We start from the raw sequence: 19,573 nt of genomic DNA, 5'->3' as shown, positions 1-19,573 counted from the left end.
AGGGTTTCCAGCTCTCAAAAAAACTACAATGAGCTATTTATCTACCTATCTCACATCTATCTATCTAAATATCTATCTATCATATCTATTATATCTATCTATCTATCTATCTATCTATCTATCTCACATCTATCTATCTATCTATCTCATATCTATCTATCTATCTCACATCTATCTATCTATCTCATATCTATCTATCTCATATCTATCTATCTATTATCTATCTATCTATTTCTATCTATCTATCTATCTATCTATCTATCTAAGAAAAACTTCAGCTTGAAGACTTGGAGAGTCTCTCCTGCTACTTCCTGTGGAGTGTGAGGTGATGGGGGTCTGCAGTTTCTGTCTGTGTGGATTATTTGTTTATACAAGTGTAGGGAAAGCTGAGGGAGAGATAAGTGTAGTCGTGTGGTTATTACATTAGTTGGGGCTTCTCCCTGCACATGACTGACTGCTGGAACACTGAGACAGAGGTGATCAGCCGAGAGCAGGGGAGAGAAATGGGAGGGTGTCTCTGCTCCTTTCTGTAGACGGGATGTGCTTAACAACAGCTATCTGAGCAGTCACTGACATCTAGGGGAAGTCTGCAGAGTACAAGAGGAATGAGCAAGATTCGGGTAACTAATCCAGTTGCAATAGGGCTTAAAATTACCTGCCCCACAATATATCAAAAGTTTTTTGAAATGACTGTTACACTTTAACATAGAGCGTACAACACAATTTGCTCGGACACTGCATGATAAATGTGGCACACGGTCCGATTGTGCACTGGAACACCCCATTCAGTGCAAAATTATGTGTCAGGTATAGTGCAACTCTGAAACAAATGTGTCATGGACACTTTATAAATACATGTACAAGCAGTTTGCATTGATAAGAAGGTGCAAAGTCAGACAAAAAAATGTGTAGGGGGCTTTAATAAATGTGGGCCATTCTTTTGTTGGAAGAACAACCTTTGGCCCAGTCTGAGGTTCAGAGCACTCTGGAAGAGGTTTTCATCCAGGATATTTCATCCAGGTACTTGGCCCCATTCATTTTTCTTTCAATTGCAAACAGTTGTTCTGTTTCCTGCAGCTGGAAAACACCCCCATAGCCGGATGCTGCCACCACCATGTATCACTGTTGGTCTTGTATTTGGCAGGTGATGAGCAGTGCCTGGTTTTCGCCACACATGGTGCTTAGAATTAACACCAAAAAGTTAAATCTTCATCTTATCAGACCAGAGAATCTTATTTCTCACTCTCGAACTCCTCCATATGTTTTTTTTCGCAAACTGTATGCGGCTTTCATATTTCATAACAGGCTTCTGTTGGCACATTCTGCCAAAAAGTGGAGACTGCAGGGATAGTTGACTTTGTGGAACTTTCTTCCATTTTCCCACTGCATCTCTGGAGCACAGCCACAGTGTTCTTGGGGTTCTTCTTTACCTCTTTCACCGAGGCTCTTCTCCCACCATTGCTTAGTTTGGCTGGATGGCCGGGTTGAGGAAAAGTTATGGTCATCCCAAAATGCTTCCATTTAAGGATTTTGGAGGACACTGTGCTTTTAGGAACCTTGATTGATTCAGAAATTCTTTTGTAACCTTGGCTAGATCGGTGCCTTGCCGCAATTTTGTCCTCCTTTGGTAGTTTCTTAGACCTCATGATTGTCATGTGCTCTGACATGCACAGTGAGCAGTGAGGTCGGGTGGGTGCCTTTCCTAATCATGTCCAATCAGTTTAATTAAACAGAACTAGACTCCAATGAGTGGAGCCATCTCAAGGAGGATCAGAATGAAATGAGAGTTAAATATGAGTGTCACAGCAAAAGCTCTGAATACTTATGACCATGTGAGTTTTTTAGTTTGTCATGTTCAATAAATTAGAAAAAACATTTCTTTTTTTCCTCTCAAGATGGGTTTCAGAGTGTGTAGAGGAGTGCAAGACAACAGCATGTGAGACGAAGCATGTGAGTCATCCAATTACAAACATGCTGTCCAGATTCATGTGAATGCCCTAGCTGATGTCACAAACAGAAAGTGCCACCCACTTTAGGAATAGCTGAATTTGATTTATAAGAAGGGCTGATAGATATACCAGGCTGTAGCTATGGCTAGGGAGAGGTCAGCAGCATGATATTGGTATAGTTGGAATTGTTGTCATAGGCTGGAGAAGGAGTGCTAAAACAATTTTTTGTCAGTAACAACAAGTTACGCTTAAAGTATATAAAAAAGGAGCACCCCAAATGTTTTATGCCCATCAGGTTAATGTGCAAAATTTGAAACATTTAAAGCATGTGAACTGATTACAATTTACATGTTAAAATGGGGTCCAAGAAGAAAAAACATGGCCAATCATGCTATACACAGTATAATGCCCTTGCTGTGTAGCTGTACTTCAAGAGTCGACACAATCCTTCTAAAAAGTTGCAAATACAGAGAAAAAAAAATTACACACAAAACAAATGTTGCATGGAACATCTGGAAAATAAAGATACATGCCCCCCCCCCCCCCCCCCCCCGTGACATTTATCAAAGGTTTTAGACAGTTTTCGAGCACTGTTACGACTAGTATACCAAAAGGGATGTGACTAAGGAATTTCATTGTTTATTTGTGCCAAAAAGTCCACGATAATATGTGCAAGCCCAAGAGAGACGTGAGCTGTTCTGCCACAGGTTCCCCTTACTAGCTAACAGGTCTAAGAAGCAATTATGTTTTATTTCTGTATCTTTTTATTATAGGATACGGGACCCTGTCTCTGATTGGGGGCAACAAAAGGGCGTGGAAACACCTGATTTTATATTTGGAGCAGCATGTACAGAAGTGGAGTTGGACTGTCGGACAGGACACCACAAGGTACCATACATGACCAGTTTATTTCACTTACAACTAAGCTGGTTTGCAGCTGCAGACTTGCTGGTGGTTTATCATCTGCAGTGTAGTAGCAGAAACAACAAATATTCATGCACTACAAAGCGGCACAAATTGGGAGGGGGGGCGTTCCATCGGACAACCCAATGGATTCGGACAACGTGCGAGATTTCACATTTCAAATTGTGTCACAAGACGCGCACTTACATGCATCGGGAAGAAGAAGGTGAACTCCGGCGGACCTTCTGGATCGGGGATCGCGACAGGACCAGGTAAGTAAATGTGCCCCTATGTCTCAGATTCACACTGTTCAGAAGCTAAATGAAAGTGTAGATAAACCCTGTACCCTGTCAGCACACAGCATCTCATAGCACTGAGAAATCATGAAGAAGTGTCTGCTTAAAGAGTCTCCGCCCACACTCTGGAATATTACACTGACCATCACTGAGTTATATGAGCTAAAAGTAAAATTGTAGAGTAAGGGGTTAATGATTATCTTTACTGTGTAAACATCACTAGTATATTACAGTGTGTCGACCGAAGAAGGTAGAAACCTTTCCAATATTTTCTGAGTCTTAATAGTTTCCACTTAGATCTCATACACACCGATTCAAATACTGATCAATTACTGACCATGTAAACATGTCAAAGCCATTATGAGGAAACATTAAATATTAAACATCAAGTTACTGGTTTATATACAGTAAGTGAAGCTTACAGAAAGATCTCACAACGGGAGATAATAATGGGGCACATTCACTAAGGGTCGTGCGCCAGTTTACAGTCATTTGCACATTTGCACATTTAGGTTCAAACTGCTTGCACAGGTATTTAAGAAGTGTCCACTCCACATTTATGTTACACGCGACCATTTGTGGCACAGTTTCACTATTTTTCAAGCGACACAAACTTCTGCATTTAAAAACCTTGCTGACCAAGGACGAACTATATCGTCCTCGTGCCGCAAGGGGTGTATGGAGAGAGCTCACGAGCTGAGCTCTCTCCATACACACCTGATAATGTCACCCGGGTAATGCTGGCACCGACCACGGCAGTTAACCCGACCGTGGCACCTAACTTACCATTAAATGCCTGTCGCCATCTTGGATGGCCAATCGCCGCCCCCTGGAACATTATCGGAGGGCGGCGATCGGTTGTATGGCAGCCTAGAGTCTCATTGAGACTCGTAGGCTTGCCAGGTGCAATGATTTCTAATAGCCAGCAGATGGCAAGCTATTAAAAATCATAGTAAAATACAATAGTATTGCTGTATATAGTATTAGCAATCGGACCCTGCAGGGTTAAATTACCCTGGAGGATCTAAAATAATGGTAAAAAACTATTTTGAAAAAATAGTAAAAAAAGTAAAAGTTTAAATCACCCCCCTTTCCCTAGAACTGATATAAATATAAATCAGAAATTGGCGCCCAAAGTCGAAAATGCCACTTTTTTGCCATTTTGAAGAATATAAAAAATTCTATAAAAAGTGATCAAAAGCCCATACAGTCCTCAAAATTAAAGAATTAAAAACGTCATCAAAAGTCGCAAAAAATAACACCACACCAGAACATGGCAAAATGAAGAATTTTTTTTTTAGTACACAAGGTTTTAATTTTTTTAAATGTATGAAAACATTATAAAACCTGTACAAATTTGGTATCCTCGTGATCGTACTGAACCAAAGAATAAAATAGACATGTCATTTGGGGCGCTCAGTGAAAGCTGTAAAATCCAAGCCAACAAGAAAATGGCGCAAATGCGTTTTTTCATCATTTTCACTGCATTCTGATTTTTTTTCACACTTCCCAGTACACGGCATGGAATAATAAATACCCTCACCATGAAGTTCAATTTGTTACACAAGCCTGAACAGAGCTCTTTACATGGAAAAATAAAAAAGTTACAGATTTTTGAAGGTGGGGAGTGAAAAATGAAAATGCAAAAACGAAAAAGGGCCACGTCCCTAAGGGGTTAAGGGGTGTTCCGGTGTTCAGTCAGACCACGTGCCAGTCGGACAGAAATTTGTTGTACACCCTATGTTAAAGGTGCACAAAAAAGTGTAATGAATTTGGCCCCCTCTGTACAGTACACAGGCAAACTGCATATGGTGCATTTTGTACTGTTCTTAGTAAATGTGTCACAATGTGCTTTGGGTTTGGGTGCAGCATTTTTATTCTGTTCTTTCATTTCAAAATGTAAAACTTCATCACGAATCCCTCCTCTTGTGCAGTGTTCCGACTCTTTCCACATTTTATCGATGGATTTTTGTTTGTTTTTTATTTTTTCTGGAGGAGAGTGCAGTCATGTACAGAGACCTTTTGCAATATTTTAATGTAACCCTATCTCTAAACTTCACAAGAATCTTTACTTTTGTGTCATTTTAGACCAAATATAACGTTCCATCTCTACAATCCGCAAATGAAAGCACACCACAATTATAATACAGTTGTTTCTTTTTATGTCCATTTTTTCCATAGACAATTAGAACAGATATTGTTCTTGATGTTGGCTCGAGTATCACTGAAGCTGTGAATGTTGAGCAGGTAGGTAAAGTGGCAACCATTTCAGAATTGGTGATACAAAAGATAAGTATGGAGCGGAACGCTCATGTGACATTGGAAAAGCTTAAAATATGAAATCTACAGAGAAATTTACTGAAAAGAGGCCGAGAGACATTTGGCATTTATTATGATATGCCTACTTTTTATACTAAAATACTATAACTGTTCAACAGAAAAGTACTTGTCTCTAAGGCCACTGGTAGACAGAACAGACTTGCTCCAGGTAGGATTTACCGGATCTACATTCAGGCAATGTTCCATGGGAAAATTTAAATAACCATCCTGTTTGGTACTAAACCATTTTGATTAGTGTGGGATCACTACTATCTGTAAATATGTGAATAATGGGTACTTCTCTAGAGCAGTGATTTTCAACCTTTTTTGAGCCGCGGCACACTTTTTATACTTAGAAAATCCTGGGGCACACCACCAACCAAAATAGCACAAAATGGCACTAAAACAGTCATATTATACATATAGTTAATAATATAGATTCTAAATTTATTTTACTCACTCAGTGTGAAACCTTGGCCTGTTTCGATAAACACAAAAGGGATATCCTGGCAGGAATGGTGGAAAGACACACACAAAGCTCTTCCTCAACAGTTCTCAGTTTCTCCCTGTTTTTAGTATATGGTGCTGATTTCTATGTGGCTCATATACTGCAAAATAAAGGGGTACAATGAGAAGTACTATGGCCATGAGGCCAGAGTACGAGTGCCAACTCATATATTCAGCATATGAGCTGGTACTTGTAGTACTCCTACATTGTAAGAAGCCGTGACTGCGCATCGCTGCGCATTGCCGGAAAACAAAACACAGGGGGCACCATAGTTTGGGGAACTTTCCCTGCGGCACACCCGACCATGTGTTGTGGCACACTGGTTGAAAATCAGCGCTCTAGAGAGTATACATCTGCATGCTGGCATAGATATCTGATGCTCTTCAGAAATGACACTAAAAGATACTAAATATTTTTATCTTAAAATTTGCAGATTAAAAATTATTTTATTCAAGGGCTTAAACTGTACACAAATGAGGATTATAAATTTAATCTTCCATCAACAATGAATGGCATTCGCCCCAACCATGCTGTCTCTGTAACCAACAAAAAGGAGCCTGAACACTTCAATGTAACTTTGCTCCCATCATCACCAAATCCATATGTAGGATGTCCTCCAGAGGTAGGTTAAAATAATGTTTTATACACAAATCCTTGCTCCCACAGCTAAGGCTCAGTTCACACTTGCCTTCGGCAGGTTCTGTCCCCTTCCATTATGAAATAATGGATAAAAATGACTGCAGCTGCCAATGTTTTCTGCCAGCTATTTTAACAGACGTTTAAAGCCTAAATATAGATAAACAGGCACTGACAACTAGTTTATTAACCCCTACAGGACTCTGCCTCTTTTGGCCTATAGGATGCGGTCCCATTTTTCAAATCTGCCCTGTGTCACTATAAGTGGTTATAGCTTTGGAACGATATAAGATATCCAGGGGATTTTGAGATTGTTTTCTTGTGACACATTGTAATTCAAATTAGTTTAAAAATTTGGATGAAATCTTTTGTGTTTAGTTATGAAGAAAAAACTAAATAGCACCCAAATAAATTCATAGCTTGCATTTCCTAAATGTCTGCTTTATGTTTCCATGTTTTTTTAAGATTCCACATATTTTACTAGAATGTTATGAGGCTCAGAATTTGGGTGCCATTTTTAATTTTTTTAATTGACTGTGAGAGGCCTAAATAATAGCTAGAATTGTTAATGACCCATTATGGAAACTACACCCCTCAATGTACGAAAAACCACTTTTAAGAAGTTTGTTAAGCCTTTAGGTGTTTTATAGGGGTTAAAACAAAATGGAGGTGTGGTAAAAAAAAAGGTGTGGGTGGAAAAATAAACATTTGTAATGGATTAAATGAAAAAGGGCTCCCCAAAGTTTGATACCCAATTTCTTTCGAGTACACTGATACCCCATATGTGGTGGTTACCTGCTGTATGGGCGCACGGCTGGGCATAGAAGGGAAGGAGGTGCCATGCAGATAAGATTTGCTATGTCACATTGTAAAGGCTACAATTTTTTTAGTTTTTTTATTGTGGAGCTATATGGGCTTATTTTTTTGCCACGTGAGATGCACTTTTCTGGTACATAATTTTGGGGCATCTATAGCTAATTGGTGAGATTTTATTAACTCTTTGTTGGCGTGGGAAATGAAATTCATCAATTTTTAGGAACATTTTTTGTAGGTTTTCTTTGGCCGTTTACCATACCGTAAAAATAGTATATTATTTTTATTCTATAGGTCACCACGATTACGAAAAGACCTCATTTATGTAGTTTTTTTTAAAAAATTCCCATTTTTACTGAATAGAAAGTAATTTGGCAAAAATGTTAATTTTAGCATCACTGACTTTCATATGCATAACTTTTTTATTTTTCGGCTTTCAAATCTGGTAAGGGCTTATTTTTTGCGAGAAGGATTGTTCTTTTTAGTGGTCTTATTTTAGCGTGCGTAACTTTTTAAAATCACTTTTTAGAGCATTTTTTAAAGGGTATTAATTAAAAAAATTTTCGGAGAGTTTTTTGAGGTTGTTTTTTACGAGGTTCACTTTGCGGGTCCAATAATGATTCTGTTTTATTATGCAGATTGTCATGGACGTAGCGATACCAAATATGTGGGGGTTTTGTGTATTTTATTCAATTTTACTGAATAAAAACAAATTTGGAGAAAATCTTGTTCATTATAGCATCACCATCTTTTCATATGCAGAACTTTTTTATTTTTCGTCTGACAAATCTGGTTAGGGGCCTATTTTTTGCGAGAAGGGTTGTTCTTTTTAGTGGTCTCATTTTAGAGTGTGTAACTTTTTTAAATCACTTTTTAGAGCATTTTTAAAAGGTATTAATTAAAAATTGTCTTTTTTTGGAAGTTTTTTTGTGTTTTTTCCCCTGGCGTTTACCGTGCAAGTCCAGTAATGATTCTGTTTTATTATATAGATTGTTACGGACGCGGCAATACCAAATATGTACTCTGATTCTCTGATCGCTGGTTCAAGTTCAATACACTGCTCTACAATACTTCTTCATTGTAGAGCAGACAATGCAGACAGTTTACAGTCAGACCCGGAAGGGATCTGACTGGCAGGGACATTAGGCAGACTTCGGGGCTTCCCAGAATAGGATCGGATCCCCCGGTAAGCGGCACGGGGGATCCTATCCATAGCATAAGCCTAGGGTGGTGTCAAGTTCTGCCCCTGTTCACACAACCCCAGGTTCTCTAATTACTAATAAAATCCACAAAGTGAGCTCAAAGAAATCACACCAAACAAAGTATGGTATAATATCTCAATCTTTGTAGAAACCCGATGCCATGAGGGTTAGGCAGATGTGAGATTCTTTATTTGTGTCACAAAGTATTATACAGAAACCTTCAGTGGGGCAGGACCAGGCCTTGGCTACTTAGGGATAAAGAATTAATGTCCATAGTCCCTTGGTTGGTAAATTATTACATGGGCATCGGAAACACAAAGGCTCTGTTTTCTCTGAAGTGGATATAGTATCACAAATCCCTCTTGATAGATGTAAATATTGGCTAAGGGGGTCTTGCATTCCTTTGGTGGAGAGGAGTGGACTTTGATCAGCATTCAGCAAGCATATGAAAAATAAAAACATTTTCATTAATCATATAACAATACTTTACAGTAGGAAATGCATTGGACACAGCCTCCCCAGCATATAACCAGCCAGCTCTTAGTAGTATATAGCCAGCCCTCAGTAGTATATGGCCAGCCAGTCCCCAGTAGTATATAGTCAGCCCCCTGTAGTATATAGCCTGCCCTCTATAGTATAAAGCTAGCCCCCTGTAGTATACAGCCAGCCCCCAGTGGTATATAGCCATTTAGCTCCCTGTATTATATAGCCAGCCCCCTGTAGTATATAGCCAGCTAGCCCCCAGTATGGCCAGCACATAAAAATCTATCCACATAAATTATTGTTGGGATTATATTCGGTATATACAACTTTTCAAGGACACTAAAATATAGCTGGTATACTGTTATAGATGTTATAATCTCGCATAAATGTCACTCTTTTTTTTTCTTTCTTTTTTTTTTCCATTATAAAAAATAGTTTTATTGCTTTTTTAACAAAGAATGTAAATTACAAAAATAGTAGTCAGACATTGCAATTTAATTGCAGTGTTCACACATATAACAGTTTAACAAAATTCATATAACCAGAGTGTGAACCCACATACTGCTAGACATAGTCCGACCTAACCTGAAACACAATGGTGGAGATCTGCCATCAGGTCTCCAGGCAAAACAGCCCCAGCCGCCCACAGAAACCAATCAGGGCCAAACTTTAACTTCATAAAAAGCTGAGGGGGAAATGGAATCTAAGCCCTGACCGGTTGCCGCCGGCGACCAAAACCGCCCCACTCCAAGAGACCCCCGTCAAATCGCCCCCAATATGAAAACCTTTTTCTTTTCCTTTTTTTCCCTTTTCCTTCTCTTCCCCCCCTTCCCCTCCTCCCCCTCTCCCTCCCCCTAACCTCCCCACCTTCCCTCCCCTCCTTTAACCATCAGAATTATGAACGTTGCACCGGTGCCCTATAGTACTTCAATTTATTTGCGTTTTTACTTTCTGTGTACTCCTTACTCCCCACCCCTCCCCCTACACACCCTAGACCAGTGATTTTCAACCTTTTTTGAGCCGCGGCACACTTTTTATACTTAGAAAATCCTGGGGCACACCACCAACTAAAATAGCACAAAATGACACTAAAACAGTCATAAAAGGCCCCCTTTACTAATAAAAACCCCCTAGCGCCCTCCCTTTACTAATAAAAGCCCCTAGCGGCCTCCCTTTACTAATTAAGAGCCCCTAGCGGCCTCCCTTTACTAATCAAGAGCCCTTAGCGGCCTACCTTTACTAATCAAGAGCCCCTAGCGGCCTCCCTTTACTAATCAAGAGCCCCTAGCGGCCTCCCTTTACTAATCAAGAGCACCTAGCGGCCTCCCTTTACTAATTAAGAGCCCCTAGCGGCCTCCCTTTACTAATAAAGAGCCCCTTGCAGCCTCCCTTTACTAATTAAGAGCCCCTAGCGGCCTCCCTTTACTAATTAAGAGCCCCTAGCGGCCTCCCTTTACTAATTAAGAGCCCCTAGCGGCCTCCCTTTACTAATTAAGAGCCCCTAGCGGCCTCCCTTTACTAATTAAGAGTCCGTAGCGGCCTCCCTTTACTAATTAAGAGCCCCTAGCGGCCTCCCTTTACTAATTAAGAGCCCCTAGCAGCCTCCCTTTACTAATTAAGAGCCCCTAGCGGCCTCCCTTTACTAATTAAGAGCCCCTAGCGGCCTCCCTTTACTAATTAAAAGGCCCTAGAGGCCCCCCCTTAACTAATAAAAAGTCCCAGCCTCCCTTTACTAATAAAAAAAAAAGACCCTAGCTTCCTTCCTTATACAAATAATAACCCTATATACTTACCCTTGATGTCTTCTTCAGCGTAACTTCTCTCCTAATGGCGATCTGCCCATCTTCCGTAGCTCCTGCACCGTGCGGCCCATGTCACGTGACTTACGCGACCTGACGTCAGGTCGCGGTCAGGTCGCATAAGTCACGTGACATGGGCCGCGCGGTGCAGGAGCTACAGAAGATGGGCGGATCGCCGACGCGGGGCTTGGAGGTAAGTATGGGGGGCAGAAACACGGGGCACGGCGGCAGCGCTACACAGGGGCTCCCCGCGGCACACTCAACCATGTGTCGCGGCACACAGGTTGAAAATCACTGCCCTAGACAATGTATACCATACAAACATATATCATCCCGACGGATGATTAAAAAGGAGACCATTTTCTTCTTTTATACATTGATGGTCCTGTACACTTAAGACACCCCCTCCCCCCACCCTTTCCCATCCAACCCACTGGCAAGAGGGAAAAAAAAAAAAAACAGAAACACATCCTCAACAATAGGGGAAAAACCTATTTCCAATTACTCCAGATCTCAGCCCATTTCCCTCCAGTTCCACATTTATCAGCATGGATTTGTTCATATCTTTTAATCTTTTGTGTAAGAGCGAACCATTGGTCCACGTTAGGAATCCTACTACTTCCCCATTCTCGAACTATAAGAACCTTCGCTATTGTCATGAGCTTTAATACCAATAGCCTCTCTTTTTGCTTCACTTTATCGCTAATCCCAAACAGTCCCATAACTGCCACACTAATCGAAGGGGTCAGTGGCCGCTCTAGAATTTTATTTATCTGCCGATATAAACCATCCCAGAAACCTTTAATTCTGGGGCTCCCCCAGATTGTATGAAGAAAGTCAGCCTCCTCTATTCCACATTTGAAACATTTAGATGAACTCTTCACTTTCATCTTGTACAGCACATCTGGAGAGTAGTATAATCTATACAATACCTTTGTCTGGATAACTCTGTGATTTTCGCTAATAGATCCTACCTTCACATTCCTATAAACCCCCTCCCACTCGTGCCGTGTTATCTGTCCTATCTCCTTTTCCCAGTGTTCTTGTGACTTATGTTTAACCCCTAAGAACATACCTTTAATCAATAATCTATATACCCCAGCAACCAAACCCTTTTCCTTTTTAGTGTTTTTAATAAAGTCTATACATGGATGTGCCTCTAATTTTATACTTCTACGCATCTTTATTGCTTTGATTGCATGTGCTAACTGTGAGTATCTCAAAAAATCTCCATTATTCAAACCCACTTTTGTTTTAAGTGAAGAAAAACATACCACTACCCCTTTATCCAGTATCTGAGAAAAAAGGCGCACCCCTCTATTTTCCCAGAAAATGGGATCTGGGAGGTTCCCAAGCTCCGGAAAGAGGGGATTATGCCACAAAGGAGTGTCTTCTATAATAAAATCCATATGAATTATTTTCTTCACCTGACTCCATCCTTTATGAATGGCCTCCATACTTGTATTTAAATTCTTCTTTTTCTCCACTACCCCCCTCTCCAGTGCTTCATACACAGTAGGAGCTTTCCCATCTTCCATTATCCAAGTTTTCAATGGATCGTCCCTATCCTTCCATCCTACTATACGGGACATCTGGGCCGCAAGGAAATAGCCCTGCAGAAAGGGTATACCCAGTCCCCCTTCTCCTGAGGGTCTGTATAAGTGACTAATTTTGATTCTAGCTCTCTTCCTCCCCCAAATTAATTCATTAAGGAGAGCTTCCATTGCTTTAAAGAAAGAATTATCAATCCAGATTTGGCACGATGTAAAAAAAAAAAAAATTTGTGGTAGCAGGACCATTTTTATAAGAGCAATTCTGTCCGCAAAGGGGAGAGGTAATTTATCCCAGGTATGAACCCTACTTCTAACGGAATTGACTAGAGGTTTCAGATTTAATAGTTCATATTCTTGCACTTTTGCTGAGATTACGGTCCCGAGATATTTCAGCGATTCCTGGCTGTTCATTTTAATTCCAGATTCTAGCTCTACTATCTTATTCCCATCCATTGGCATCAGACCTGACTTACTCCAGTAAATCTCTAAACCTGAAAACTGACCAAATTCTGTCACTGTGCTTACTGCATTGGGTATCGATAAAGGGGAATCTGGCAGACATAGCAGGATGTCATCTGCATAGAGGCACAACTTGTCCTCTGGTCCACCGCTTCCCCCTCCTCCTTTGCCTCCATGGGCCCTAATTTTAATGGCGAGGAGTTCAATAAAAATGGCAAAGAGGAGGGGGGAGAGGGGACAACCCTGTCTCATACCCCTACTAAGGGGGAAACTCTCCGACTCGCTACCATCAATACCGATCCTGGCTTTTGGGGAATTCTATAAACACTTTACCCAGTTCACAAACTCCACCCCAACCCCAAATTTGTCCATCACCTCCCATAGGAACCCCCACTCGACCCTGTCAAAGGCTTTAACGGCATCCAGTGACAGGATCGAGTGGAGGCCTCCCTCACCCTTCTCTATGGAGACAAACAATCTGTTCAGACAGTCGCTCACTTTCTTGCCCGGGATAAACCCCTTCTGGTCCTCATGAATAATACTGGCAATTACATTCTTAAGTCGTCTAGCCAAGTCTTTGCTATGATTTTAGCGTCGGTATTAATCAGTGAAATGGGTCTGAATGATCCTGGGTCCAGTAGGTCCTTGTCTTTTTTTGGAATGAGAATAATGGTAGCTTTGGACATTGAGTCCGTCACTTTCCCTCTTCTATAAATTACTTGCATTGTAATTAACAACATTGGGGACAGTACTTCTTTATATCTCCTGTATAAACCGAAGGGAAGGCCATCCGGGCCTGGGGCAGAGTCGCCGCTACAGGAGTCAATTGTCTCCTCCAGCTCCTTCAACGTAATCGGGGAGTTCAGCGCTTCTACCTGATTTCCAGACAAGCGCGGAAAGTTAATATCCTGCAGGTATCTTTTAATATCTCCCGTTTGATTTTTATCCCCAACAGACTCATAAAGGTGCTGTTTAAATTCCTGCTGTATCTCATGTTGCTCTCTGCATATTTGTCCTCTATGCCCTCGGATAACTGAAATGTTCTTGTTTCCTTGATTATTGTTCTTGATCATATTAGCTAAAAGTTTACCTGATTTCCCCTTTTCCGTGAAGTATTGCTGTCCTTCAAAAAACAGTTTGTGTTGGGCTTTTTCTATTAAGAAATCTTCATATTTTTCCCTGGCATCCTTATAGGCCTGGATAAGAATGGTATCTCCGGAGTGTCCCAAATTCTTAGATGTGTCCTCTACCTGCTTTTTTAAATCTGCCTCCTTCCTACTGAAATCTTTCTTTTTGACATTAATCGCATGTGAAAGCGTAGACTTAATGGATAGTTTTAACATATCTCAAACTGCAAGAGTGCTTGCGGTATTAATGTTCCTGTCCCAAAACTTTACAATAGCTGTTTTTAAATCCAGGCTGGGTTCGAGAACAGTTAACCAGTGGGGGTTTAGTTTAAACTTCCGCCTACTGAATGATGGTTCCCCTAATGTGACTAGGACTGGAGCATGGTCAGAGATCACAATGGGTTCATAGGTCATTCTGGAAATGTTCCTCAATACCTGCGAATTAGCCAATCCATGATCTATTCTGGACAGGGTATTACAGGATTTATTGTGACAAGAGAAAGCCCTCTTTTCTCCATATTTTGCTCTCCATATATCCTGTAAACCCATGTCCTGACAGAAGTTCCTCAATTTTATCCCCTCATTAGGGTTTGTTTTTGTTACCCCCAATAGGTTAAGGCGATCAAGATGAGGAACAAAGACCCTGTTCAGATCTCCCATGATCAGGATTCTGGTGCAACTTTTATCCTCAATAAAGCAGGCAAATTCTGACAGAACCCTTAACGATGAGGGAGGGGGGGGGGGGGATATACATAAATGCAAGAACATACTCAATTCCGTTCAAAAGACAGTGTAAAAATATAAACCTGCCCTCACTATCAGATTTTTTATCAATTAATTTGAAATCTATACTGAAGTGGATCAGAACCGAGACACCTTTTGAGTAATTACCTCCGTATGAGTGGAATTCCCATAAAGCCCATCTTTTTTTTATTCTACATCCTAATTCTGGGGTTAAGTGGGTTTCTAGCAATACTACCACAGCTGGCAAATGTTTATTTATTACATCGAATATTGCACATCGTCTTTTCCTATCACTCAGGCCCCTAATGTTCCATCACAGAAGTCTTATTGCCTTCTCCATTCAAATAGGGAGAAGAAAGAGAAAAGAAAGAAAGAGAAAAGAAAAAAAAAAAAAAACTGCCAAAATCGCCACAGGCTTATAATTACTTCAACGCAGATTTAACTAGGGTTGCTCAATAGTATGACTTAGAAAAAGAATGTTACTGGAGCAAACCCGAAAATCCAGACCAGACTTGTGTTAGGAGTTGGTTAGAGAAACGGAAGCAATAAAGGCATCATTAAAGGCACTGGCGAGGTTGCCCAACTACAGAAACCACATCGGCATATCAGACTCTGCCCTATAGTCCGAATGCATCCAGGTTAATGTTTTCCTGGTGCTACGGCCAGAGGACAAATTACTTAAGTTAATGTCTCTCAGCAGGGCTGCCCCACAGCAAGGTGCTAGTAACAAAGTGCTGATATAACGTGCAGTTTTAACTTCAGTACAAACAGAAGCCAAGTACTAGTTACAAAGAGCTGAAAAGAGCTGATATATCATGCAGTTTCAGCTTAGATCCAAGAAGTGAAGAAGTGCTGATATAACATGCAATTTCAGCTTAAATCCGCGGGGAAGCAAAGTTAGTTAGAAAGACAAAAGCATTAAAGACAACATTAGAGGTACTAGCGGGGTTGCCCAAATGTAAAAACCACCTCAATTTATCAGACTTTACCATATAGTCCAAATGCATCCAGGGCGCCGAGCATGACAATTTCAGACACCAATTAGGGAGAAGGGGACACTTTGGAGGGGGATCGCGTGACGGGATGACGTGAGAGCACGCCGCTCCGCCTCCCGACGTCCGTGACACTGAGACGCCGACTACATGTGAGCGCCTCGGCGCTGTAGCGTTTGTTGCCTGACCTGCCGCCCCTGCTGTGCCGGAGTTTGTATGCTGGATACGATGGTGGAGGGCCCTGACCGGACCGCGTGGTGGGCTGTTGATCCGGGGGAGCTTTGGGAGCTGAGCGGTGGAACGATTGCGAGGGGGACATAAAGTCTCTCAAGCAGGTGAAGGAGGAAAGGAAGGAGCGTCCTGGGTTGCTTACTAAGCTGTGTGCTGATCTCTCGGGGGGACTTCCTGCAAGCTGTTGCCTTGCTGCGGCCGGGCACCGGCTACCAGAGTGGACCATTGTGGAGTACGCACCAACTCAAGTCTTCTATGATTCTGGATCGCTTCTCCAACGAACTGCTGAGCTTCTAAGTGAGCAACATCCACCTGAAACGGTAATACCTCGGCTCCCTACCATCAGTTAGTAAATAAATGTATATTGCGTTGGAGCTTTGAAAGACGCTTATTCACTAACCACCGCTCCAACTTCTCTAATCCACCCAGGCTGCCAAACTAACAGTTTACTAACATTCTGTTTCCAAAGTTATGCTATTAATGCCACTGCCTCTGCTTGGACCTAAGCCAAAACTGCACACTTTTACTAGCACTTTGCTAATAGCACTTTGCCTCAGCTTGGATTTAAGCTGAAACTGCATGTTATATTAGCTCCTTTTTTACTTTGCTTTTTGGATCTAAGCTGAAACTGCATGTCATATTAGCACTTTGTTACTAGTACTCTGCTTCTGCCTGCACTGAAGTCAAAACTGCACGTTATATCAGCACTTTGTTAATAGCACCTTGCTGCGGGGTCGCCTTGTTGAGAGACTTTAACTTAAATAATTTGTTCTCTGATCCTAGTACCAGGAAGACATCAACCTGGATGCATAAATGTCACTCTTGCTAATACTGTATAAGTATATCAAGCAAAGACAGTTTTTCTAAATGCAGCGTCCACAGGCATAAATTTCACCTCTGATGGATTGTGGTGATATTGTTCCTAATGGTACCATTAGTTTTCATTTGATACCAAGCTTGTTTATATATCCTGTCTATGGCCGTTGAAAATGACTTGATCATATAGTTAGTTTTTACTCAGGGTCAGATTATGTTGGAACCTGCTCGGCGTTTCGAGCTCATGGAGCCGTGACGTCTCTGAGATTACACTGCACATGTGTAATCCGGCCGATCATGTGATTTTGGATTAGTGATGTCACTGCCTTCAGATTTCAATGATACCATATATGCATGTAGGTTTCTGCTGTTTTGAGCTAAATATCTTGGCTGTATTGATATCAATTCTTGTAGCTGATGTCCTCCGTACACTGGTCTGATTTAAGATTAGTCTGTTATAGTGTCAACCGTGTCTAATATGTTGCATAATTCAACATGGGTTACATTCTATTACACTATAAGTATAATAAATAGCATAAAACCATTAGTATTTAAATTTTTATTAAAAAAGAAGTGAAGGACTTCAAAACGCATCTAGCGAAATTACAAAGTTTATATGTGATATATATCCAGAGGACACAAACTACAAAAACTGATACCAATACAGCCGCAATATCTAACTCGAAACAGAAGAAACCCACACGCATATACAATATGGAAATCCGAAGAGAGTGACGTCACTAATCCAAAAATCATATGATCGGCTGGTCCAAACACATGTGCAAGTTGTTGTGTTAGAAGCAGAAAAATATGCAGCTAGAAGGTTCTAAAAACTTTTACAGGGTCCTATTGGGGGTTGGATTACTGGGTCATAATGGCAGGTCTTGGACTGTGGCTTGGTGTGTAGCAGGTAGTATACACCAACCTTAATCCAAGAAAGGATAACTGTAGGAAAACAGTTGCAGCTTGAAAGAAAACAATAAGTTGTGTTATAAATCTGAATGTTAATTTTGTATACATTTTTCATATATTTTTAGGCCATAGAAGAGGTATCGGCTTTTCTGGGCTCCTCTGTGTTCTTTGCCATAAAGGATGCCGTTTTGGCGGGTCGTCATCACATAGGTTTACCAGGAACAATCCTACTTCCTGTCCCAGCCCAACCTCAACATATCCAAATAGCTTGTGGCAACCACCTGATAGACGCAAAACAGAATTCAGAAAACCAAGAATTGACCTTGGATGATAATGTATCTAAAAAGACCAACAGCAATGGGACTGTTTGAAAGAACCCACAATAAAGCCCAGTTATGAAACTGGACTCATGAGAACTAAGCACTATGTAAACACTTCAGTGGGTGGTGGATTCATGGACTAACCTACTTTAGAAGAATAATATGCTAAAGGGATGTAAATATAACAGAGTGAAGCAAGAATAGAGGCTTTATATACCACCTCCATATTATATGTGACTAATCTGATTCTGTCTAGCCTAACAGTTCTTTTAAAAGTGTTTGATAAATTGTATTGTGAACAACAAGAACAGGGGTGTCAAATCTGGCTCGCGGTCTAATTATATTTGGCACATAAGAAAATATTTATTGTCTCCAACACTGGCCCACTTTTCACACATGCACAGTTACTACTAGAAATCCTGCAATTCTCTGCATCAATCAGGAACCACAAGCTCCGCTCATCTGTTTGTCTTGTGTGTGGAACCAATGTAGCTGTAACCAAAGAATAGAACATAAGGAGATACTATGAACTAAAACGAGGACAAGGACCTGGAGATAGCATAAAAGTGCCAGAAAGTAGAGGGGATGAAAAGCAGACTACATTCACAAAAACCACATTAAGAAGAAAGGCTGATGTAAAGGCTAGTTCTGTTGTTTATGCATGTATTGCAAAATCAGCCAAGCACCTCTGCCTGCAAAACTAACTACTTCACTATTAACTATTGTGTTAACATGTTTTAGGCAACCCTTTGTTTCCTCTGGAACCTCAGGTGGATTATTTTACCAATATAGACCACACAGGTTGTATATGTTCTATAGGTAATAAAGTGAATGATATTATGATTAACTCCTCCCATCTGTAGATTTCAGTTAAAGCATCAGGTTTTTTTAATGCAGTGTAAAGCCCCTTCCACACTGGCGTTTTTCACGCGCGAGTTCTGCGCGTGCATTTGACGCGCAGAACTTGCATTGCACTCTGTCCCATTGTATTCAATGGGTCTTTCTTCATTAGCGTTGGTTTTCACGCGCGTGCTTGCGTTCATTTTCACACGCGTCAAAATCGCAGCATGCTCTACTTTTGCGTGTCACGCGCGTTTTTCACGCCCCATTCAAGTCTATGGAGATGCATCAAGAACGCATTGCACTTGCAATGATTGCAATGAGTGCAATGCGTTTTAAACGTAAGGGTTGCTAGGTGACCAGAATAACAGAATAATATTTCCCCTGCTCGCGAACGATCATTTAATTAAAAAAACACAATGAAGAACAGTGAAGAATAGAATAAAAACAGTGAACACAGTGAACACAGTGAACACAGGATCATTTAAGAGAAAAACACATTGCAGATGTATTTAAACATCTGCAATGTGTTCTTCACACACATATATATTGTTCTTCACATGCTATTTTGGGCGCACCGTTCCGCGCGTATCTCCCGACAAGTAAGCAGATGTGCCGAACATCTGTAATCTATTCTGCACTGTGTTCTGCACTGTGTTTTTCTCTTAAAT

General features: G+C 40.9%; 1 protein-coding gene across 1 annotated transcript in view; it reads left to right on the top strand.

Moving 5' to 3' along the window:
* The window catches only part of LOC140075373 (aldehyde oxidase 2-like), an 86,238-nt gene extending 67,329 nt beyond the window's left edge, over positions 1–18,909 (top strand). Inside the window, exons 24-27 of the mRNA XM_072121175.1 lie at positions 2,723–2,837; positions 5,330–5,395; positions 6,409–6,597; positions 17,868–18,909. Of these exons, the coding sequence (XP_071977276.1) occupies positions 2,723–2,837; positions 5,330–5,395; positions 6,409–6,597; positions 17,868–18,113 (616 nt within the window). The 3' untranslated portion in view covers positions 18,114–18,909. The remainder of the gene's footprint in view (positions 1–2,722; positions 2,838–5,329; positions 5,396–6,408; positions 6,598–17,867) is intronic.
* Positions 18,910–19,573: the final 664 nt, after the last annotated feature.

Source organism: Engystomops pustulosus, chromosome 8 (assembly GCF_040894005.1).
Source record: "Engystomops pustulosus chromosome 8, aEngPut4.maternal, whole genome shotgun sequence".
In the NCBI taxonomy this organism is placed as follows: Eukaryota; Metazoa; Chordata; class Amphibia; order Anura; family Leptodactylidae; genus Engystomops; species Engystomops pustulosus.
The sequence above is the reverse complement of the archived record's forward strand: the minus strand, read 5'-3'. Positions and strand labels throughout refer to the sequence as shown.